The sequence below is a fragment of the Leopardus geoffroyi genome, chromosome B4 (genome assembly GCF_018350155.1).
Source record: "Leopardus geoffroyi isolate Oge1 chromosome B4, O.geoffroyi_Oge1_pat1.0, whole genome shotgun sequence".
Taxonomy (NCBI): Eukaryota; Metazoa; Chordata; class Mammalia; order Carnivora; family Felidae; genus Leopardus; species Leopardus geoffroyi.
The window spans coordinates 94,730,494-94,755,031 of record NC_059341.1 but is presented as its reverse complement, the minus strand read 5'-3'; the positions used below and the strand labels follow the sequence as shown (position 1 = coordinate 94,755,031).

Below are 24,538 nucleotides of genomic sequence, written 5' to 3'. Positions count from 1 at the left end.
TTCTTGACAGCAGTTGGACTCATCTTGTTTATTACTAATAACCAAATAATATTAATGAATTTTAAACTTTTTTTTGTTCTAGTAATCACACAATCCCATGATTTCTTTCTGAGAAATGTTCACATTATATCCCATCTTTCTATACTTGAAAAATTAAAGTTTTGAAAGGCACTTCCCATGAAAAATTTTAACTCAAGGCAAAATATACTATGCGATAAGCTTACATAAAGTGTATCTGAATAAAAATGTCAATATATAACAAAGTATTCAAGTATTGTCACATTTTCACAATTACAAAAATCTATTTTATGGTTGCAAAGATTATCATTACTCACAGGTCTTTCATTAGGATCAATGAAAAATATTTTGATGATTATTTCAAATTCACCCCATCCTGTTTCAGTAATTTCATATGGAGGCTTAGTAACAACTGAAAGGAGAGAAAAAAATAATTATAAAATATTTTTAAATTTGTATATTATGAATAAAAAATATTTTTAAATTTGTACATTATGAATAAAAAAACTGTACTGTACCTCTTAAAGGATTGCCATAGCTTTCATGTAATTTAAATTGGATTTTCTTCACATATGCTGACATATCCTAAAATACAGAGGAATTAATTAGTTCTGCCATCTATATATAAAAACTGAGAGAATATGTATGTAGACATTGAAGGTTTTTTTTTTAATAACAACTTTATCAAGATATTCACATACCACGTAATTCACCCACTTAAAGTAACTATTCAATGGCTTTTAGAATATTCAGAGTTGTACAGCCATCCCCATAATCGATTTTAGAATACTTTTATCACACAAAAAAGAAACCTCATACCCATTAGCACAAACTCCTAAGTTCCTCTTCCTCTCATTCACTGGCAACCACCAATCTATCTCTGTGTCTATGGATTTGCCTCTTCCGGACATTTTATAAAATGGTATCATCCAGTATGTGGCTTTTGCTCTGGCGTCTTTCACTTACCATAACATTTCTAAACTTATTCCATGTGGTAGTAGCATGTATCAGTACTTTATTTCTTTTTGCTGCCTAGTAATATTCCATTGTGTGGATATCCTACATTTTATTCACCCTTTCATCGGATGAAAGATATTTGGGTTGTTTCTTTTTTTTTTTTGGTTATTAAGAATAACACTGCTAAAAACATTCATATGAAAGTTTTTGTGCTTTAAAGGGTTTTAAATGGAGAAATATTTGTTCAATTAACATCTACTGAATACCTACTATGTACTGACTGCATTCCAGACATTAGATTCAGCAGCAAAACAAAATTACCAGCAGCCAGATTCTACAGCAGTTTTGCCATTCATCCTTTCTGATGGTCTTTTACCAATTGTTAAAGAATTAAAAAGTATGAACTACTATTCCTGAAACACCTGATTAAATACTAGGCTAACTTAAGATGTGATGATTGGAAGATGTGCTGTGTTTGTAGCATAGTTCTTGTTATCATAACTTAATTTTAGTTACAAAGTTTTGCAAAATTGATTTCTGCTAACAGTTATATGATGACAACTCTCACTTTATTCTTTCAACTTTTTTGGGTTGACATTTCTACAATGGGCCAATTTTATAATCAGGAAGTTACTATAAAATAATATTATAATTTACCTTCAATCAAACACAAACCATGGCTTCAAAACAGTTATAGGAGAAACAAGTGCCTACCTCATTTCTATACGGTTTGACATACACTGTCCACTGATGGGTGTGCCCATCCTCTTCTCTCTTCTTCCCGAAATATCGAGCAACATTACCATAAACTATTGGTTTAACGATAGTAACCCCCTAAAAGAAAAATAATTTCAACATCAATTAATATTGTATTATTACCCAAATGTACAGAATAAGAGCTGTGAAAACCTGTTTTAAGGAATGGCAGGTGATCTAAAAACCTAGAGTTTCCTTATAACGTGGATTTCTCTCAAAAAATCAATTTCAGACGATTATTCTCATTTCATATTAACACAAGTAACTAAACACCAGATTAATTATAATGTTCCCGCTTTGAAAATGTCTATTTAAGTCATGTCAAGTACTTGGAGAGGTTTTTCTTTGTTTTTGTTTTGAAGAAAGGCAAAAGGCTATTTACAAACTTGAAAGTGAGCCTCAGGAATTAAGACCACCAGTTTTGACTGCCATCACCTGATGGTAATAATGTCCTGATTTATCAGCTTATAGCAGTGTTTCCCAAAATACAGTACAAATATTAAAGGCAGTTTGGGAGAGGATTTTAGGCAGAATTAGGGCAAACATTGTTCATTTTATTACTTATGTGTTAAGTTCTGAGATGTAAGTACATGTTTCTCGGCACATCTGGTCAGTGTATAAGTGGTGCGTGTTGACAGATTATCATGGAAAGGAGAAACAAAAAACTTCAAGTCAGGAGAAAATACTGAATGACATGAAACTTCACATGAAACTTGAGACTAGTTGTTCAACAGTAAGAATGTAACTGACTGTGCAAGTGCAAAATACACATGTGAAAAGTGCTATGCCAATGTACTCAACAATTACTAAGAAATGAGGAAAAGCAGCGAACAAATGAAAAAAAACTTTCCATTTTGGCCGGTAATTAACAAAAAAATCCAATCCCTACAAGCCTCAAGTTAGTTCAGAAGGAGGCAAGCAATCTGTATGAGAATTTAAATAGTCACAGGAAGTGCTATTGACACTTGTGGCACAGGTTTAAGGCCTGAATAAATGAGTGTAAGGTGAATAGACAATAGATCCTGTAGCTGTTACCGAGTTACTGGAAACTTGCAGATTTCCTCAGTGACGAAGAGGGGGTTCATTTATCAAGAGACTTTCTATATGAATGAAATTTATCTAAATTTGAAAAAAGATGTTATGTGCCTACACATAACAATCATCAAGAATGAGAAATAAATCCTTAATTTTTTTTTTTTTTTATAAATTTTTTTTTTCAACGTTTATTTATTTTTGGGACAGAGAGAGACAGAGCACGAACGGGGGAGGGGCAGAGAGAGAGGGAGACACAGAATCAGAAACAGGCTCCAGGCTCTGAGCCATCAGCCCAGAGCCCGACGCGGGGCTCGAACTCACGGACCGCGAGATTGTGACCTGGCTGAAGTCGGACGCTTAACCGACTGCGCCACCCAGGCGCCCCAATAAATCCTTAATTTTAAGACTCTACGTGACTAACTCACACTCATTTTTGACAGAAAAGCATTTGAGGACTACAAGCCTCAGCTCCACACCGAGCCCAGAGCCTGCCCCAGGGCTCACACCCACCACGGTGAGATCATGACCTGAGCCGAAATCAAGAGGTGGACGCTCCATCAACTGAGCCGCCCTGGTGCCCCCAAACTTTTTGAACCTTACATGACCACAAGTAGAGAAAGTTTTTTTAAGTTCTCCAAAAGCCAATGTTTTAAACTTCTGGTAGTACTTTCCTATCAACCCAAAATCTTGTGCAAAAAGCTTGGCTAAAATATATTTATGAAATTTCTGGTACTATGAGTTTTACCTGATATTTTCCCCCTTCCAATACATTTTGGTAGTTTTTGAAATTTTCCAAGAACTCCTACTTTTGCATGTGATATGAAAGCACTGTGTGTAATAGTTGTATGCGCATACAGTTAAAATTATGTGAAAGCAGTAGGACACAGAAAGGGACTCGAAGAAAAGCTAGAGTAACTAGATTGGTGCAAACGTGGGTGATCGGTTTTTTAAAGAAGAATCTCCTTTATGCAATAAACCTGAAATCAGAAGGGGTAAACATAGGTGTTCTATCAAGAACCAGTTAGTCCTGCCTTAAAAACTAACGTGCCAGGAGATGCAGGAAGTGGGAGGGAAACATTTAAGTGTCAAACATCACGTTAGGCTCTACAACAATTAAAAAAAAAAAGCGAACATTTACTGAATGCTCTCTCCGTGCCAGCCAGTGTTACGTTCTTTGCATGCCTTGATTCATATCTTGGCGGAAGCTGGGGGGCTCTGTGAACACCACGAACTCTGGAAAGCTGCCTCAACTATCCTACCCTGGGGATAGGGCTCTTCGGCGATCACACTTGCATGTGCCCTGTGGGGTAAGCCTCCGTAAGGCAGCTGGAGGGACTGCATCAGAGAACCGGGGAAAGCGGTTAGCTACGGGAAGCGCGTAATCCAGTATCTGCCACTGTTACTATCCTCACACTCAGGTGGACGGCACCCCGGTTTACCGGTGCCCGGGGCTGGCAGAAGATGACACCAAGCCCTCCAACTGGCTACCTGCCTCGGCAACAATGTCCAGTTCTCCCCAAACCACTACCGGTTGATTTCTGGAGGGAAGGCGGCCAAATGGTAGTCAAAAGAAACACTTATTTTCCCGCGGCAGCTGTGACTCCCCGTCTGGAAACCGCGGTTCAAACCCGAGCTGAGAAGAAGGCGCGAGAGGGAAAGCAAACGGGCCCTCCTCACGCCGCTCAGGGAGAAGCCAAAACGGGAGAACCGCTCCCGGAGCGGAGGCGTGGGCCGGGGACTGACCTTCACTCTCCCGCCGGAGTCAGGCCCAAATTCGGCCATTCTCTTGAACATATTGTCCTACAGAAGAAGCCGCCGCCGCCAGGGAAAGAGACCGGGGCCGGCGGGGTAGCCGCTCCCCTCAGAGGCCCCGCTCCTCCCGCGCGGGCTCAGGCGGAAGGTTTCTGGGTAGAGCGACGGCGAGTCACCGGGGCTCGCGGCGCTGGGGCACAGCAAACTCCTCGCGGCGGGCGGCGTCCCGGAAGGCCGTTTAGCCCCGCGCGGTGTAGCGCCCGATGGAAGGAGGAGCGGTGGCGGCGCCGTGCGCAGGCGCGACGAGCTCGCGCGCACAGTGCGCACGCGCCGGGTCGCAGCCCTCTTGCTGGGCGTGCGGAGGTGGCGGGAAACCGCTGGAGCCTACCCAGACCACCTGGCTACAGAGTAACCGAGAAGTTGGTATTTGGAGCCAATGCCTTGTCATCGCTGAACAGTTCCGATTCTGAAATCAAGTTCATTAAATCTACTCCCCCACCCCAGCTTTTCGTGGTCTTCATCCAGACCTCCACACTTGAACCGCTCATTTCTTATTTACCTCCTTCTCTCCTCCTTACTTTCTTTTCTACTCACAGTTTAGATTCCAAGGTCCATAACTTGATGGCAAACCTTATCTCTATTGCTTGTAAGTGGCACTGATAACTGCAAAGCTTAGTGCAGCACTAAACTAGCGGTTTCCAATTGAAGTTTTAGATGGTAGCCAGTTCTCTCTCCTTTTTCTCCACTAGTTATTTTAAGCTTTTCCTGAGTCTCAAACCTCGGACTCCAACATCAACCCTCTCACTCTTAGCGGATGACTTTGCATGCGTGTCATTTCACAGAGAAAAAGACCTCCATGCCAGCAGACCCAAACATAAGCTTTGGTTTGCCCAATATCCTTCATCCCTTCTCTTCTGTTCAAGAGGGAATCTTCTTCTAGTTTAAAATCAGTTCTTCAGTCTGTGTTCTTGATCTCATTCTTTTTTGCTTCCTCAAGGATTTTGCCCCATCAGTCATCCTCACCCTGCCCTGTATCTGCAGCCTTTCTTCTACTTTGGCTTTTCCCCATAAGAAAAGGTAAGTTTAAATCTTTCTTATTATAAGCAATATGGAGGTTCCTCAAAAAGTTAAAAATAGAACTACCGTACATCCAGTAAATGCGCTACTAGGTATTACCCAAAGGAAACAAAATTACTGATTGGAACAGGCACATGCACCGTGATGTTTATAGCAGCATTATCAACAATAGCCAAATTGTGGAAAGAGCCCAAATGTCCATTGACTGATGAATGGATAAAGAAGATGTAAATACACACATATAATGGAATATTACTCAACCATAAAGAAGAATGAAATCTTGGCATTTGCCATGATATGGATGGACCTAGAGTGTATTATGCTAAGCGAAATAAATCAGGGAAAGACAAATATGTATGATTTCACTTATATGTGGAATTTAAGAAATAAAACACATGGGCATGGGGGAAAAGAGGCAAATCAGGAAATAGATTCTTAACTGTAAAGAACAAACTGAGGGTTACTGGAGGGGAGGTGGGCAGGGGGATGGGTTAAATGGATGATGGGTAGTAAATCCAATTACTACTTTCCCTTAACTGATTTGACTTCTTTTTTTTTTTTTAATTTTTTTTTCAACGTTTTATTTATTTTTGGGACAGAGAGAGAGACAGAGCATGAACGGGGGAGGGGCAGAGAGAGGGAGACACAGAATCGGAAACAGGCTCCAGGCTCTGAGCCATCAGCCCAGAGCCTGACGAGGGGCTCGAACCCACGGACCGCGAGATCGTTACCTGGCTGAAGTCGGATGCTCAACCGACTGCGCCACCCAGGCGCCCCTAACTGATTTGACTTCTTGACAGGATTTGATGCTGTTATCTATCCATTGCCTCTTCTGTGGTGCCCATTCTCTTGGTTTTTCTGTTATTTCTCTGGCATCTGATTACTAGGTAGTTAGTCACTGTCTCCTCTATGTTCCCAAAGTGCCCAAGGGATTGTAACTCTTATCATGTTATATATTAATTATTTGTGAATTCCATGAAGGCAATAACTATCTTATTCACCTTAGTATTCTTAGACCTTAGTAACATTTCTTGTGCCCAATAATGTTTGTTGAACAGTGAGTAAATGAAAACTGGAAAAGTCAAGAAGACTTGAGGCCATTTTTCCAAAGGTAATTGAAACCAATGAGATCTGTTAAAGACACTGTCATACAAAATGCTTCACATCATAATATGGGACTTTTTTTTTGTCCCCTGTACCCTCATCTGAAGTTCACCTTTTCCAAATTATGGCTTTCAAAATGTGATCTCTGGAACCCAAATATGCCCTTTATAATTATTTTTCCAGCTCTCCTTTTTCTTCTTTTCTCCTGTTTCTCAGAGGGTTTTTTATTCTTTGCTTAAAATCTTACCCTAAGTATTTTTAAAGTAAAATAACATTTAATAAAATAAAATTAAACAAATACATAAAACATATTGGAAACTTTGGGGGAAAGATAATGAATTGAATACATATCTTTTGCTTCCCCCCAAAACTCCTTTAAAGCAAGTAAAGAGATTTTCAAAAAGGCATAAACCTTTAAGGTAAGAAGAATGGGAAAGAAGGTGAAACAAAATCTTGAAATCTGGAATACAAATGGCAAGTGGTATAGAGCAGTCCTGAGAGCTGAGCAGTCAGAACTAATAAGCTGCTCAATTTGCACTACAGAAACTTCCCAAGTTTCAAGAATATCTAGTTGTGGGGATCTCTGGAAGTAAGGGTGGGAGAAGATGGAGAAAAGGAGCTAACAAAGACTGTTTGAGAGGCTGTTTAAGAAATATTAATACAATTAAACAATTACATGCTATTTACTGCCAAGGAATAAACAGAGGAAAAACATGGTCTCTATATTGAAGAACAACGGGTAGAGTTGAGGAAGGAATACCATACAGAAAATAGGTAGATTAATGAAACTATGGCTGCCAGGGGCTAAGACCTCTGTCCCTCACTTAACTCTTAAAACACTGGCAACCAGGCCTTTGTTTTCTAGCAGCCAATAGGTAGAGGCTTCTTTGGGGAATCTGACCAGCCTAAGGGAAGAGATCTCAGGATCCCCGATGAATCTCACTCAACCTATCTTGATCGTCCTTCAGCAAAGTACATATGGTCGAATCCACATAAACCCTTGGAACTCCAAATTAAACTTTTATTTTTCAACTCCTAAATTTAAGGAGATAACCAAGGATTACCAAATAACTGAGAAATGCCTCTAATATGAAACATACAATTCAAAATAAACAAAATGACAGATTAGAGGAAACATAGGGAAGTAAAGGTCAAAACAAAACAAAAGAACAGTGATGATATTCAGATAAAACAAAAAATAGTAAACATGACACTAAACAAAGGAAAAAAGGAACATTTATAAAGGAAAAAAGAGCTGTAGGAAATTTGAAATACGATAGTAGAAATGCAAAAACTCAGTTAGGGGCACCTAGGTGGCTCAGTTGGGTGAGCATCCGACTCTTGATTTTGTCTCAGGTCATGATCTCATGGTTCGTGGGATCAAGCCCTGGGTTGGGTTCTGGGCTGACATCACAGAGCCTGCTTGGGATTCTCTCTCCCCCTCTCTCTGCCCCTACCCTGTTTGTGCTGTCTCTCTCTCTCTCTCAAAATAAATAAATAAACATGTAAAAAACTCAATTAAAAGGTCAAATGATAATATCAAAGAAATCTCCCAGAAAGTAGAGCAAAAGACAAAGAAATGGAAGAGAGGACGGAAAACATGAGAACAGGGGCACCTGGGTGACTCAGTCAGTTGAGTGTCCAACTCTTAATTTTGGCTCAAATCATGATCTCAGGGTCATGGGATCAAGCTCTGCGTCAGGCTCCTTGATGACATCTTGGACCCTGCTTGGGATTCTCTCCCTCTCTCTCTGTCCCTCTCCTTCCACCCCCCCCCCCCAAAAAAAAATTCTGTATTAGGTTGCTAGGGCTACCATAACAGAATACCACAGGCTGGGTGCCTTAAACAATAGAAATTTATTTTCTCACAGTTGTGGCGGGTAGAAATCCAAGATCAAGGTGTTGTCACCTTTGGTTTCTCCTGTGGCCTTTCTCCTTGGCTTGCAGATGGTGGCCTTTTCACCATGTCCTAACGTGGCCTTTTATCTGTATATACATATTCCTGGGGTCTCCTCCTCTTCTTATAAAGACACAAGTCCTATTGGATTAGGACCCTACCCTTATGACTTCATTTTATTACCTTAATTACCTATTTAAAGGCCCTACCCTCATATACAGTCACATTGGAGGTTAGGGCTTCAACATATGAATTTTAGAGGGACCCAATTCACTCTGTAACTATATCAGAGGACTAGTCTAGGAGTTCCAAAGAGAATGAAGAAAATGGAAGGAAGGAAATAACTAATAAATGATTCAACAAAGCTTTCTAGTACTTAAGGTTATGAGTTTCTAAGCTGAAGATCCTACCAAGTACCCAGAACAAATATGAAAACAGATCCACATCAAGGCACATCATTGCAAACTTTCACAACCCTGAAGATAAAGAGAAGATCCCACGTACTTCCAGGTTATGAATTCATAATGGCTTAAGACTCCTTAGTAGCAACATTGTAATCTAGGGCACAATGGACTTCCCTGGGTTTGGTTCCCCAGGCGGTCCCAGTTCAATAGACCATCTCCAAATTTCTGAAGAACATTAATTCCAACTTAATATTCCATACCCAGCCAATTATCAACCAAGTGTGAAATAGAAAAAAGACAATTTCAGACATGCTAAGTCTCAAAAAAAGTACCTTTCATGTACCCTTTCTCAGGAAGATTCTGGAGATGTAATCCACCAAAATAAACCAAGAAAGAGGAAATTATGAAATACAGGAAAAACAATAAATATCAAATATGGAGATAAAAGAAGAGGATCCCAAAATGATGTTGAAAGAGCAAACCCAGGGTGATAAGCTATGTATTAGACACAGACAGAAACTATGTCCCAGTTAGATTTGGTGGGAAATCTTTGGGAATTACTGCTTTAAAAAGATGAAATTGGGGTGCCTGGCTGGCTCAATTGGAAAAGAATGAGACTCTTGATTTCGGATTTATGAGTTTGAGCCCGTCATTGGTTATGGAGATTACTTAAATAAATTAATTTTTTAAAAAAGATGAAATTGACAAAATTCTAGCTGGGTCTGAAGCCTTGAGAGATTATTTAAATACTTTTAATGTGTAAATATTAGACCTAGAGTTTGGGAGGTAAACTAATGAGATACACAGAAAACTAAGCAAATTTAAGAATCATACAGTTATTAGCTCTAGAGAAAATAAAATACTGCATAAAAGAAGAAAATAATTGTATTTATGGCTACAGAAATACTGGGTATTGGTCTAACAAAAAAATATATAATTACATTGGAAGGATGGGCATTGGGCACCCTTTTGTGATGGGAGGAGGAGGAGGAGGAAATAGAGCCTAATCCTTAACCCTGATAGTGGAAAGTCAATATCCTAACATGAAAAAATCAAGAAAAATCAATACAAGTCTAATACTTTAAAGCACGGAGGCAAATATAAAAAATTACTATCAAACTAATAGAGTAGAAAGTGATCATGTAAAGGGGGAGAAATGAGGAGGTACATCTTTCATAATAAACCTTGTGGAACTTACCTGACTCTGTAAACATTGAGAATTTATAACCTGATTAAAATTAAAAAATAACTTTTAAAATACAATTGCATAATAGACATGCATTTAATTGAAAAACATTGTATCTATGAATGACATTGGTCACTTATGATTATAATTTTTATTAATTCCCTTTAGCAACTTCTTCTTTTTTTTTTTTTTCAACGTTTATTTATTTTTGGGACAGAGAGAGACAGAGCATGAACGGGGAGGGGCAGAGAGAGAGGGAGACACAGAATCAGAAACAGGCTCCAGGCTCTGAGCCATCAGCCCAGAGCCCGACGCGGGGCTCGAACCCACGGACCGCGAGATCGTGACCTGGCTGAAGTCGGACGCTTAACCAACTGCGCCACCCAGGCGCCCCTCCCTTTAGCAACTTCTAAGTAAATATTTTAAAAATGAGTCCACTAATTACTAGAAATGTGCTCAGGGCTTAGTTATAATTAGTGCCACATAAAGAGCTAAATTATCATTTGGAATATCATTCCGCATTTCAAATAATATCCTAGGGTAAAACTAAGCAATATAAAAATTGAGTTTCTCTCAAAAATGATCAACCATTGATACTGATTTTTATTCCATTCCTGAATAAGAGAAATTTAGTTTGGGAAATTAATTGTATGAAAATAACAGGTAAAGGTAAAAAATGATATTTATCAAAAACATTAAGCAAAATCTCCAACAAACATTGCTTTCGCTCTACAGACAACTTTTGCCAATCTCTCATTGTTTCTTCAGTCAGCCTGTGTTGTATGGTGCTTCCTGGATATAGCCCATCTCTGCATTTAGGCAGTCACTCTTCAAGTCTCTCTCCCCTACTTTGATCCATTCTTTATACACCTCTGGGTAACCTGATATGAATAAACCCATATTTTTTCTGGGTTTATTCATACTAGAATTGTTCCAAAATCTTGAAGCCCAAGGCTGCACCTGTGTTGAAGTCCTCTGCTGCCCTCCCATGGCTAGTCTACACACTACATTCACATAGTCTTGAGACCTGACCTGTGGATGAATTTGTTTCTTTAAGTTTTATTTATTTAACTAATCTCTACACCCCACATGGGGCTCAAACTCACAACCCTGAGATTAAGGGTCGCACAGCCTTCCGACTGAGCCAGCCAGGCACCCTGAGACCTGACCCTTGGAATCCCAGAAGCTGTTGTACTGGAATCATGTGGACCTGAGGAGTAAGAAAAATCCTAGAATGGTAAACATGGAGGAATACACTAAATAAGAAAGAGATTCATTCAATCAACTGTTTATTGAGCATGTATCATGTTCCAGGCACTGTTTTAGGTGTTTGGAATATAGGTGTAAACAAGAGTAAAAAACTCTGCCCCCCTTCCTATTAGGACAGTGACCCAGCATAGCGTGTTAGAGATATAACACAGTTAAGAGGGTGTGCAGATGTGGAAGAAGGAGGAGCCAAAGAAGGGTATCAGAGCCTGAGTGGAGGCCGTCTCTTCCATGCTGTGGCAGTGTTGGGAGATTGGTTACATACGGACAAATTGATCAAATACATACATGTACTAAGGATACATTTTAAGGTTATTAAGGACAATGGATGCCAGCTTTCTCACCATCAGAGAAGGGAGTTCTCTGGGAACAACATGGGAAAAGAGAAAACTAGAATAAACCCTGTGGTGTGGGATTGGAGTTGGAGATACTGATGTGAATTCAATATAAATGGATAGATAGAGTGACGAGTATTGTGCATATCCTCCTTCTCTGGTCATTGACGGGGCCTGGCAACAGTGACACCCTAGTGCCTAGATCTTGTTTTTTAAATACCATTGTCCACTGTGAAGGATCAGTGTTCTTTGGAGAAATGGGTGATTTCAGGGATGGAGCAGGGAAAGAACAAGGTGAGTCTTAGAACATCCTGGGCCAGAAAACAAGAAGGTGCTCAAAGAAGGATGAGAACATGTCAAAATAATGCAGAAGCGATCTTGCAGGAGCTCCACTAGCCAAATCATGGACAGCGTGAGCATCAAAAATAAACGATAGTAATAGATTATAATTCATTATAACTTGAATAAAACAGGAAGCCATGAGTCCATACTGATACAATAAATAAATGCATAAGTTGAAAATTTGATAAGGAACAATCTCAAAGTACCTTACTCTTTGCAAATACTTCACAGGGGAGGTGACTTGCAGACATCACCTTCATCAAATGACTGAAATGAACGTCACCAGTAATAGAACATTTCAAAACCACATGCCACCTAAGAGGGCACAATGAGAACGGCACAGCCTCACTTCCGTGGTACTCCTGCCCAAGAGGCACAGCCTAATCTAATCAGTAGAACCTCAAAACAACCTTGGGACATTTTACAACATAACTGATTTGTGGTCTTCAAAATTGTTAGTTGTAGAAGTCAAGGGAAAAAAAACCGAAGAGATGATCCAGATTGAAGAAAACTAATAAAGACCACCAAATACAATACATAATTCTGAATTAGATATTTTTACTGTAAAGAACTTAGAGGGACAATTGATGAAATTGAATGCGATATGATGATTAGGTGGTAATTATGTAGCACGGTTAACTTCCTGATTTGGGTGATGTTTTGAGGTTATGTAGGAATCACATACTGAACAATTCAGGGCCACATGGGCACCAATTTACTCTCAAACTATTTAGAAAAATAAAAGGCCTTTGTACTGTACTTGTACACTTGGGGGAAATTGAGTTATTTCAATGTTTAAAAAGTGGGAAAAATCTGGGTTTTTTTAAAGATTTTTTTTTAAGTAATCTCTACATCCAATGTGGGGCTTGCGAGATCCAGAGTAGCATGCTCTACCCACTGAGTCAGCCAGGTGCCTCGAAAATCTGTTGTTTTAGAAGTTATATTTCAGCAAGAAAAGACAAAATAATAAATAAATAAATAAATAAATAAATAAATAAATAAATAAATAAATAAATAAATAAATAAGATATGTGGTCTATCCAGTGGCTATAGGCATGAGTCCTGGGGACCTCCCACAGTTAGAAACTAAATAGCAGAGAAAAGGCCAGCCAAGGACTGAGAAGGAGCAATCCGTGAGGCCGGATGTGAATGAGGAGAAGCAGAGGGAGAAAGAGTTTTCTAGAAGTACGAAGTGGTTTACTTCGTCAAGTACTGCTGGGAGATCATGTAAGTTGAACAGAGAATGGGCGATTACTAGAATTGGCCTCAAGGAGTCACAGAAGGAGCCATGAAGAAGAGGTTTCAGCTAACAACTAAGGATAGCAGCCAGGTGAAGAAGGTTTGAAAAGAGGGGCACCTGGGTGGCTCAGTCGGTTGAGCTTCTGACTTTTTAAAAAATTAATTTATTTATTTTGAGAGAAAGAGCATGCGTGAGTGAGGAAGGGGCAGAGAGAGAGAGAGAGAGAGAGAGAGAGAGAGAGAGAATCCCAAGCAGGCTCTATGCTGTCAGCACAGAGCCCAATGCAGGGTTGGATTTCACTAACCTCAAGGTCATGACCTGAGCCAAAATCAAGAGCAGGAAGCGTAACCAACTGAGCCCCCCAGGCGCCCCTGAGCTTCTGACTCTTGATCCAGGCTCTGGTCATCATCTCACAGTTTGTGGGATCGAGACCAGTGTTGAGATTGACGCTAACAGCCTGGAGTCTGCTTGGCTCTTTCTCTTTTTCTCTCTCTCAAAATAAATAAATAAACATTAAAAAAAAAAAAAAAAAACGGTTTGAAAAGAGAAGGTGAGGGAGAAAAGGCAGGTGAGGACATGGAATAGGTGTATACAGATCTCTCATCCCAGAAGTCAGAATGATGTAGTTAGAGACTTGTGTTGGTTAACGGAGGTCTTTGTAAGATGGGAGGTTACCAGGACATTTTGTACAATGGCAGGGATGATCCAGCAAGGAGGGAGAAACTCAGGATGCAGGAAACACTCAGTTAACTTGGAGTAGTGAGAGGGATTCAATCCGAGATTGCATGTGCAGACAGTTATTGGCGGGAGCAGAGGAAGAGAGGTAAGATGTGACCACTGTCATGGTGGCAAGGAGGAGAGAATTTCGTATGAGGTTGCTTCTATTTTCTCAGTGTCATGTGAGGGCAGGTGATATACTGACGAGAGAGAGTGGAAGATGGGTGGTTCGGTGTGTATGCTGAGTCTTTGAAGGGAGGAAGAGAAGTAAAATAGTCATTTTGGAGAGTGGGAACACCACCATAGGAGTGCAGAGAAGTCAGTAAGATGGTCATGCAGACTGAGGGCCCATGTCAGATTTGTGGTTATGATAGTGAGATCTATCAGAATGCTTGTGGGTTTTTCTCCAGCAATATCTAGCTATTTGGGTACAGGTGAAGACATAGGATATATTAAGAGTGCCAAATATATATATTTTTAATACATATATTTTTTCTTCAGAGACACTAGATGGGTCTAAACAAAGACAGACAAAGCCTTTAATGATAATGTTTGTATTTTTTTTACAGCATGCATAATTTCACATTTGTGGTTAATCAGCAATTATTTCAGGATTTATTCATTCTGCATGAATCTAAATTAATAAAATTAAAGAACAGCAACAACTCATCTAGTCCTTTATATTCCTTCATAATCAGAAAAGTGTACAGAAGAATTCTTCAAAGGGCTAAAATAGATTGACACATAAATTGTTAATTTATTTTTAAAGGAGTATGAAAAGCAACATTTTTGAGGAAACATTTAAACCAAGGTCACACTTTAGAAAAGCAAAATCCTTAATTCAGGCTGTTTTCATTTTTGTCATTTAGCATTTTTACTTGATATTGTCCAACAGAGTGTTTTGGTTTGGTTTGTTTTTGTTATTTTTCTGTGTGTGTGCGTGTGTGTGTGTGTGTATTTTGTTTTTGTTTTTACTGTTTTTGGAGATGCCTGAACAGATGAAGGCATCAGATGCCTATGAAGCTAGAATTTTGCCTATGATCAATTTGTTGTAAGACAATCTTCTGTTACATTTTTATAAACTACTGGGGAGTAATAAAGATTAAGTCTGGGTTATTTCTTTAAGAACTGAATGTACTGGAGATGTATTTGATAGGCAAGATTTTAGATAAGCTTTCACCAGCATTATTTCTATTTTTTTTTTTAACGTTTATTTTATTTTTTGAGACAGAGAGAGACAGAGCATGAACGGGGAAGGGGCAGAGAGAGAGGGAGACACAGAATCGGAAGCAGGCTCCAGGTTCTGAGCCATCAGCCCAGAGCCCGACGCGGGGCTCGAACTCACGGACCGCGAGATCGTGTCCTGAGCTGAAGTCGGACGCTTAACCGACTGAGCCACCCAGGCGCCCCTCACCAGCATTATTTCTATTAGCAAACTGAAAAATGTTACAGGATGACTATCAAATAATAAACACATTTGTAAACAAGCCTTTTAGAATAAAGACCATATTTTGCTCCTGCATCTGTAAAAATGTTATTGTTTGAAAGAATGGTAGTGTGACCTTTCACTCAATCACTACTCCCTTAAAGGAAAAAGACCTAGAATGAGCTGAAGAAGGAAAACTCCCAACAGTTACACTCCACAGTTCCGAACATACTGAGAGACATCTTTGTTTCGACAGTGTGTTTTCCACGCCACCCTGTAGAGAATGGTGAAATAAATGGTGGTAAGGTTAAATACACATACTTCATGGTGATAAGTAATACACATACTTCAAATCCTCTGGGAGAACAGAATGTTTTACCACTAAATGGACAACAGGCTACAGACAGATATTGCTATTTATTAAATGGAGAGATGTACACCAAGTATATCGCCTCCCCTGAAGCCCTCACTAGAACACAGAATGCTGAACATAAACATTGATAAATGCATTCTGCAATAGCACCTGCAAAGTGCTTTCCACATTCACTTAACTCCAAAAGTAGTTTCAAGATATGACAAGGAACTGATAGAGTGTTGAGAATTGTAAAAACTCTAGAAATCCTCTAAAATAAATTGAAGAGTAAAAGAGTAAGATTCTATATTTTTAAGTTTTTATTTAAATTCTAGATAGTTAACATATAGTGTAATACTGGTTTCAGGAGTAGAATTTAGTGATTCCTGAGTAAGATTCTAAATCAGAGGAAGTAGATTGTTTCTAGGTAACTTCTTGTTTAGCGTAAGTCTAGAGCTGCAATGTTCACTTCTCAGTAGCATACTTTGGTCTTTGAAAATCCTCTCTCATTTCTCTTTTTTTTAATTTAATTTTAATCTTTATTTTTTACATTTATTTATTTTTGAGAGACAGAGTGAGACAAAGTGAGAGTGGGAGAGGGGCGGACAGAGAGGGAGACACAGGATCGGAAGCAGGCTCCAGGCTCTGAGCTGTCAGCACAGAGCCTGACTCGGGGCTCCAACCCACAGACTGTGAGGTCATGACCTGAGCCGAAGTCAGATGCTCAACCGACTGAGCCACCCAGGCGCCCCGCCCCCCCTTTTTTTTTAATTTTTAAAATGTTTATTTATTTCGAGAGAGAGAGACAGAGTGCAAGTGGGAGAGGGGCAGAGAGAGAGGAAGACAGAATCCACAGCAGGCTCCAGGCTCTGAGCTGCCAGCACAGAGACCGACGGGGGGCGCCTGAACTCACAGACTGTGAGATCATGACCTGAGTGGAAGTCACACTCAGACGCTTCACCCACTGAGCCACCCCTCTCTCACTTTTCTCTTAATCCTAGGGCAAAGTAGCTTTCCCCATTAATGCTTAAACGTACCATGCTTTAATGCCTTGTGGATCACTGACAACCCTCTTTGCACATTTTACAGCTTGACTGATGTTATCTTGCAGCAACTCTGAAAAAGAGATGGTGAGGAATGAGAACAACTTCCAGAGAAATTTCATTGTAAGCTTAGATATAGCCAGCATTATTCTCTTAGGCTGAGGAAAGAACATTAAAGTAATATTCCAAGAGTCCATTTATCTTTGAATGTTGGGGGAAAATTTTGTTTCATTCCATCCCATTTGGCATGAGATAAAGCATTCTGTTTCTCGTTTACCAAAGTCATTGGAAGCTCTGGAATTAACTAATGCAATAGAAGGTTGTCTTTTTAAGTAGGGACTGTAAAAAACACAACAAACAAATAAAAAAACCAAACAGAGACTAGCAACTTTTTAATCAGCAGTTCTACTACCAGAAATCTATCCTAAAGAAATAATAAAAATGCACCTGGAGATATATGCGCAAGATGTTCATGGCATTTAATAAAGGGGAAAAAGCAGAGGAACCTAAGGGCTTACCAGTAAGAGTTGGACCAATAAGGTACGGAACATTAATTTGTGGAATTCTTTTCATCATTGAAAAAGAATACAGCTTTGTATTTGTTGACATAATTTTGTGTGATAAAGAGCAAGTTATAGGCAGTATATGTAGTACAACTTCATTTTTCATAATACACACATTGTTTATATGTTTGTGTGTAGGTTCATTTGTGAATGATATAGCTTTATGTTCATATACATGATTGATACATTTTGTGGAAGAATATATACTAGAAGTTACCAGTGGTCATAAATCTCTGGGTAGTAAAAATTTTTATTCAATGAGCACATATGTTATATAATATATTTTAAAAAATAAATCAAAAATAATTATCTGGATAAAAAATATATTCTGAGATGAATCTTGTCTATTAGGAATTTTAACATTTAAAATTAACAGTATCAATTTTACTATATTTCTCCAATATTTTTGTGCACTAGAGATTCCACATTTATTTCTATTTTTTATATGAGTTCAATAGAATATTTGTTTCACCCTAATTAAACAAATCCATTAATCAACTTGTTAGGTATAACAATAATTATATAGGAACTGTATTTTCTGAAGGTGCAAGTTATATGTTATATGTAAGTGATGAGTCACTAAATTCTATTCCTGAAAACATTATTACACTAAAAATAAGTGTAAAATTAAAAATAAATAAAATTTAAACAATGTCAAAAAATAAATAAAAGGCACCAACAATAAAATAAAATAAAATCATTCAGCAAAAAGGAACATATACATAAAAAAAGTAAATGGCTGTTTATTATACTAACGTCTCTAAATTTCTATGTATTTAGGACATTTCAAAATAAAAAGTAAAAACAATTTTTAAAAAAGGGCCACACAACCAAATTATCCCTAAACCTCCCCAAAGAGAGTGGGAGAAATGACATTCTTTTTGACAAGCATTAATAAATCCATTTATAATAAATTAATATATCATTTCAGAAACTTGCATATATTAGAAAACATCAACTTTTTATGATATAATGAGCTCTTTAATTTCTTAGGGAATTATGAGAAAGATAATAAAGCATTTCTAGACATTGAAATAGAGTTTTTCTAGGTCACTGATGAATCTTTCAAGATTTTTCATTTGTATTGAATCTCTGTTCTTGTAAATATAGCCAGATGAGTCCTGTGCCATCAATCAAATATCATCGTGTCTTACCGCTGCAGGATACATGACAGGCATTTTTTGCATGGGGGGTTTTGCCATCATTACACCAGTAACGGCTATTAATCTGAAATATCCCATAATCAGTGCTTCGGCTTCCAGGATTGTAGTTTGTAGTCTTTGTGTTATAATCACTTTCCCATTTGGCCACACACATCCCTGAAAAAAACTTATTTTTAGTTATAAATATCAATACCACCTGATTTATTTGTCATACCATAATCAGTTCTAATTTGCTATTCTATTGTTAATGACTTACTTTATAAGTATAAAGGTGTGTTTTACTTGTAAATATATATATACATCTATATTTAAGATTTTATTTTATTATTAAAAAAATTTTTTAACGTTTATTTATTTTTGAGAGACAGACAGGACAGAGCACAAGTGGAGGAGGAGAAGAGAGAGAGACACACACACAGAATTTGAAGCAGGCTCCAGGCTCTGAGCTGTCAGCACAGAGCCTGACATGGGGCTTGAACACAGGAACCATGAGATCATGACCTGAGCTGAAGTCGGCCACTTAACCAATCCAGGTGCCCCTAAGATTTTATTTTTTAAAGTAATCTCTACATCCAAAATGGCTCTTGAACTTATAACCCTGAGATCAAGAGTTGCATGTTCCACTGACTGAAGCAGCCAGGCATCCCCAAAAATATTTCAACACTTTAGTGAGAATCCTTTTGTTAGCAAATCATTTTGTAATGCTAATCAACAAGATAGCATACTTTCAAAATATTAAAATAGCTGTTTCTTCCATTGCTATTACCCTTCCCCTGCTCCCATCTTGCAGGCAAGATTTAGCCTAGAATAGGAAAATCAACAGAGTTGTTAAGTGAATTTTAAAATTAATAGCAGATATGTACGCTGATGGAACAATGCTTTTTATCAGAAAAACTAAGAATTTTCTGGGAGAAATAAATTTTCTTAAGATACCTAAAGGTGAATTTGGTTATCAAATTAGAATCTGGTAAACAAGAGATATAGGGGCGCCTGGGTGGCTCAGTCAAATCATCTGACTTCCGCCCAGGTCATGATCTCACCATTCATGAGTTAGAGCCCCTCATCAGGCTCTGTGTTGACAGCTGGGAGCCTGCAGCCTGCTTTGGATTCTGTGTCTCCCTCTCTCTCTCTTCCCCTCTCCCGCTCATCTTCTCTCTCTCTCAAAAATGAATAAACATTAAAAAAAAAAAACCAAGAAATATAAATAAGAAAGACTTTTTCATCTATTCACCCACTCATTCATTCAAAAATAGTTATTGGAGCGCCTTGGTGGCTCGGTCAGTTGAGCGTCCAACTTCTGCTCAGGCGAGTTTGAGCCCCAGGTCAGGCTTGCTGCTGTCAGTGCAGGGTCTGCTTCCAATCCTCTCTCCACCTCTCTGCCCCTCCCCTGCTTGCGTGCGCTCTCTCTCTCAAAAAAATAAACATTAAAAAATTTTTAAACAGTTATTGAGAGGAAATGTTTGAATTCAACCTGAAAAATATAGTGATCACATTGACAAATATGGACTCAAATATAAAATAACTTTTACTTGGACATATCTTGAATTATGTGGAAGAAAATGAAAAATAGTTAATCGACTATAGTGAGAATAGTAAAATGGGATTTCAAGCTGCATTTCAGGGATCCTTACATACACAGTAATTGAGGGGAACTGCACTGAGAGTTCAACATAGGTTCTTAAAACTTTGCTGTTAAAAATCCCATGTCATGGCAGGGAAATTTAAAAAGCAGAAAATACTCATTACTCTAGGCTCATTTTTTTTTGGAACCAAGTTCCAAACAGGAAATACCTGGAGTCAAGTAGAAAGGACTTGATACATATTCCAGGCACTCAAATGTATCTTTTAGTCAGACTTCATCTGCCACTAAACCTGAGGCAACTGGCAAATTCAGCTGCACTCGAAGAGTGCAGTGGGTCCTGGTGTACTTAGAATGGCATAGAATTTTGCTCTCCCATGCCCTCATTCCTTCTTCTGGCATATCTGATTCAAAAGACACGAGTTGATATTTGTAACAATTGTAAGCACACAGACCCTCAAAGAAATAAAAGAAGTCCACTCATTCAAAGCCTCTTTCTTATTACTCATCCTCTGGCTATTCCACACTCGGCTAAGTACTTGCACGTATGGAGAGTTAACTTACAGGTCGCCAGGCTGACACCTTTAAAGCCATCCATCCCAAGTCTTTTCAGAGTTTTGGCCAGCTCACATCTTTGAAAGATCTTGCCCTGGACGGTGACGGACAGGAGGAGAAGCCCCAGAAAAAGGAGAGCCTTCATGTTGACTAGGAAGCCAGATCTCTAGGCTGACCAGGGCAAGCTGGCCTCAGTATTTAACACCTTTTAACTTCCTTCTTCTCCTAGTCCTTTGGGGGCTCCACCCTTTGAGAGATGGGAAAAACAGGAACTGTTTATTGGTTCACTGCCTTTAAAAGTTCTTTTTTGATATTTGAAGAGAAATATTCTGATGTCCTAAGAATTAACCTACAGGAAAATGATGAAATGGCATTAAAGACTTGGCTCAGGAAGCATGGGGAAGTAGGGCTGTTTCCAAAGCAGGAATCGTCTCCTATTTTATTATGAATTTGAGCAACTATAAAGAAAAATAACCTGAACGACCATGTTACACAACTGAAAATGGGGTCCAATTTTTTATTTTGCCTTCACTATGTTGTCTTCATCTTTTTCACTTATAATTATTTTATACACACTTTCCCCCAAAGCACATGGTACGTCACCGATCGTTTTTAATGGGTATGCAGCATGATACCATATTGCTCAGCCATATTCCCACTCTACATTTTTTGTTGCTGTGATACATTTTTTTGCTTATAAATCTATGTTTTCCTATTACAAATAAGCCTCATGTGAACAATTTTCTAACTTTTTGACAATGCCTTATCTCACATTTTGATGTTAGAACATAAGGGGTCATTATATAGCAAGGGGACTTTATAATCAAACCTAAAGACAGGGAGCAGACTATGCCACCTAAAAACCTTCCCCTTTGGCATAAAGATTATTTTGAACTGAAGGCGATTGAGAAGCAGATCCAAGAAAGCTCTCTGCCCTCCGACTATATGCCTGAAAACAGAACCTAAATTTGTACAGAAGTTAATCACTGACAACCCTACAAGACAGCCCCAGAGGACTCCACAGAACAAATTTTACCAACTAGCTATTATCTTCCAGTTTGCTGGAATATTTATCTTCCCACAGTTTGCTGCCCTCGGAAGCCTAAACCTCTTTTCCTCTGTTTTGTCACTCTTCTAAAAATGTATTGTTCTTTGGTGAAGATACTATGTAAGCCCAAATTCTAGCCACCTCCTTGTGTTAGCATCATCCATGCATTTCTCCCAAAGACACATGAGATACACATGTTAATAAACTTATTTGTTTTTCTCTTGCTAATCTGTCTTTTGTTACAGAGCCCCAGCTGAAACCCTAAAAGAGTAGGAGGAAAATGATTTTTCTCCTCTGGTACAGCTTCTGCTGATCAGGATGGCACAGTAGAAAGCTGGATCATTCTACTATCCCTAGAGACTGCAGTGCAGCTATGAGGGAACAAACAACAGACCAACAGAAGGCAAGAATCCTTACCACGTCAGTCTCCCAGATCTCTGACTCTAGTACCCAGTAAAGAGAGGAATACAAACATTTCTCTTTGTCCTTTCCTTTCTAAGCTCATAATGGCAGGAGAGTAACTTTGGTAAAATAGATCTTGAATCATGAATTTGGTTTGGGGTTCCTATAGGTTATGGATTCTTAGCCTCCCAGAAGTTTTTCATGTTTGCATTGTCTGACTTTTGTGTCATTTGTCATGATGAAAATCATGAGAATCTTCATTTGTGTTGTTTTATTACTAAGAACTTGGATCTGTAACTAGTGAGAATATTCTCTCTGGTCTCTGGCACTTGGGGAGGGGGGGTTGTACAGGCTGTTGGGCTTGCATCAGGCAGCCAGCCAGCGGGCTAGGGTACTATTACCATCTCTGTTTTCATTCCCTTGTTTGTGCTGGGAAAATTCCCATTCTGGTACCACCTTTCAGGAAACATAGATTAGTGGATCTGTGAATTAAAATGTCTCACTTTGTGGGAAACAGAACTTTCTTTACCACCTGTGACAATGAAGGTCTTTGCTTTCTTATACTATCTTTGGAGTGGTTCTGCATCTTGAGAGGGCCATATCGTTGGCATTCTCTTTGAGGACACCCCTGTGTCCATGGTTTGCCATAAAAGGCTTATTGATTTTAAGCCATAAAAAGGCTTATTGGTTTGGAATCATAGTTGAAGTAGGTATACCTTTGAAAATTTGGACTTTTACATCTAAAGGATTTTTAAGAGAGCTCTCATCCTAAACAAATGCCCTGTTGGTACTTATAGGAAGATCAGATAAGAAAGAGAGAAAGGAAGGAAGGAAGGAGAGAAAAGAAAGAACAGTTATAGAAGATACATGGCTAGTGTGAGGGAAAAAAAACTTCACAAACTTCCTTAACTAGATTAGGAAGTAGAGATCAGACTCAGAACAAATGCTAAGGACTGCAAAGGACACTCAAGCAGGCGTGAAAGATGAAAATACTGATAGCTGGGAACTAGCTTTGAGAAAAGCACAGAAAAGGCACAAGAAGGCTTGACTTATTGTCCCTTACTCTGTAAGCAAATCCCACGAAGTCTAGGCCTTCCCATTATTTTTGGCTTCTGCTGCAGGCAAAAAAATTCATCAGACTGTCCCTACCCTTAAAAACAAAAACAAAAACAAAAAGCTTCGTAGTAATTGTTAGGATGTCCTTGGAACCACAGTAGAGGGGGCGGCCATCTTGCCAGCGCAACCCAACGAAAAGCCCCTAGTAGCGTGCCAGAACGAATTGGAGGTCAACCAGTCACCAAGCGACAGCACGACCTGTCGCGAAAAAGGCCCTCCCCGACCTAAACCGGGAACCCCTGCAGCTCAAAAACCCCACCCCACCACACCTGGGTGCGACTTCCCTGACTCCTCTCTCTCTCTCTCTCTCTCCCTGAGTCACGGAACCTCGCCCGAGACCTTAGTTCCCAAATAAAGCCTTTGACTGCTAAAATTTTTTAGCCTCTGACTCCTATCTTTACCCTGCCTTACGCCTGACCCTAACAGTAATTACCCTTGATTTTTTTTTTTTTTTTTTTTTTTTTTTTTTTGCTTAGCTAAACTATAAACTATTCAAATACATCAGTTTCCCTATTATTGTTCCTTTTCTGTTCCAGCTTCTTCTAGGATCCCACACTACATTTAATCTTTATTTTCTATGCCCCCTCCACTTTAAAAAATTGGGTTTTCTTTTTATTATTGAGTTCTAGATGTACTTCATATATTCTGGATGCAAGTCCTTTGTTAGACATAAGCTCTGAAATGATCTTTGTCCAGTCTGTGGCCTGCCTGTTCGTCTTTGATTTTTGATAACAAGCAAATATGCCCTTGAGTTCCTTCTTAGATAAACCCTCTATCCTTTCTCAGTCCCTTGGAAATACTAATCTTGCCATGTCTTAGAACTGTAAGTATCCAAGGAGAAAACTGTTGGCTAAAGTAACTCCCAAAACTGGAAAAAACAGGTTTTTAAAAAACAAACTGCTACTTGATATTTCACAGGCTCCCTTGCCCAAAATTTAGTCTGCAGGCTCCACAGGATTATCTATTAAAGGCAAACAAAAACCTTCAAAGTTTTCTCCACAAATATTGGTAAAAGCTGTAGCTATCTAAATGGGTAAGCTTAACTTGTCCCATCTGCCAGAATCACCATTTAGATCTAACTGTTCTTTTAGAAGTTTGTAATACAAGTTTTGTATTATTGTACTTGATATAAAATTTTAAAATGTCATAAAATATTTAAATAAAAGCCATAAGACTTCTGTTTTATCTGTCTGGATGTTTATGTG

At 38.8% G+C, this 24,538-nt stretch overlaps 2 protein-coding genes and 1 long non-coding RNA gene across 5 annotated transcripts in view; 1 reads left to right on the top strand and 2 right to left on the bottom strand.

Annotated features, from left to right (window-relative positions):
- The window catches only part of YEATS4 (YEATS domain containing 4), a 64,918-nt gene extending 60,087 nt beyond the window's left edge, over window positions 1-4,831 (bottom strand). For 2 of the 3 annotated variants that reach the window (XM_045464827.1, XM_045464828.1), the window contains exons 1-4: window positions 4,510-4,819; window positions 1,690-1,809; window positions 537-603; window positions 336-430 (exon numbers count right to left, since the gene is read on the bottom strand). In XM_045464827.1, coding sequence (XP_045320783.1) covers window positions 336-430; window positions 537-603; window positions 1,690-1,809; window positions 4,510-4,560 — 333 coding nt within the window. In that variant the 5' untranslated portion in view covers window positions 4,561-4,819. Of the gene's footprint in view, window positions 1-335; window positions 431-536; window positions 604-1,689; window positions 1,810-4,509 lie in introns of all 3 variants that reach the window. The other variant, XM_045464826.1, reaches the window with a different exon arrangement.
- Window positions 4,832-4,843: 12 nt separating this feature from the next.
- On the top strand, window positions 4,844-23,580 carry LOC123591063. The gene is made up of 3 exons (XR_006709099.1): window positions 4,844-4,926; window positions 5,516-5,595; window positions 22,119-23,580. It is a non-coding gene; the product is annotated as an uncharacterized LOC123591063 (long non-coding RNA).
- On the bottom strand, window positions 15,497-20,964 carry LYZ (lysozyme). The gene is made up of 4 exons (XM_045464830.1): window positions 20,777-20,964; window positions 18,625-18,789; window positions 16,902-16,980; window positions 15,497-15,786 (listed from the first exon to the last, which is right to left on the bottom strand). Exons 1-4 carry the CDS (start codon window positions 20,910-20,912, stop codon window positions 15,720-15,722), a joined length of 447 nt encoding a protein of 148 aa, XP_045320786.1. The 5' UTR covers window positions 20,913-20,964; the 3' UTR covers window positions 15,497-15,719.
- Window positions 23,581-24,538: the final 958 nt, after the last annotated feature.

Bases quoted from the DNA above. Each gene is read 5' to 3' on its own strand.
- LYZ (XM_045464830.1), bottom strand. From the start codon at position 20,912: ATGAAGGCTCTCCTTTTTCTGGGGCTTCTCCTCCTGTCCGTCACCGTC. The intron at 18,790-20,776 runs GTAAGTTAACTC...AGTTTTTTTCAG, and splicing joins AGGTGTCAGCCTGGCGACCT to GGATGTGTGTGGCCAAATGG. The intron at 16,981-18,624 runs GTAAGACACGAT...TCTCTTTTTCAG, and splicing joins CTGTCATGTATCCTGCAGCG to AGTTGCTGCAAGATAACATC.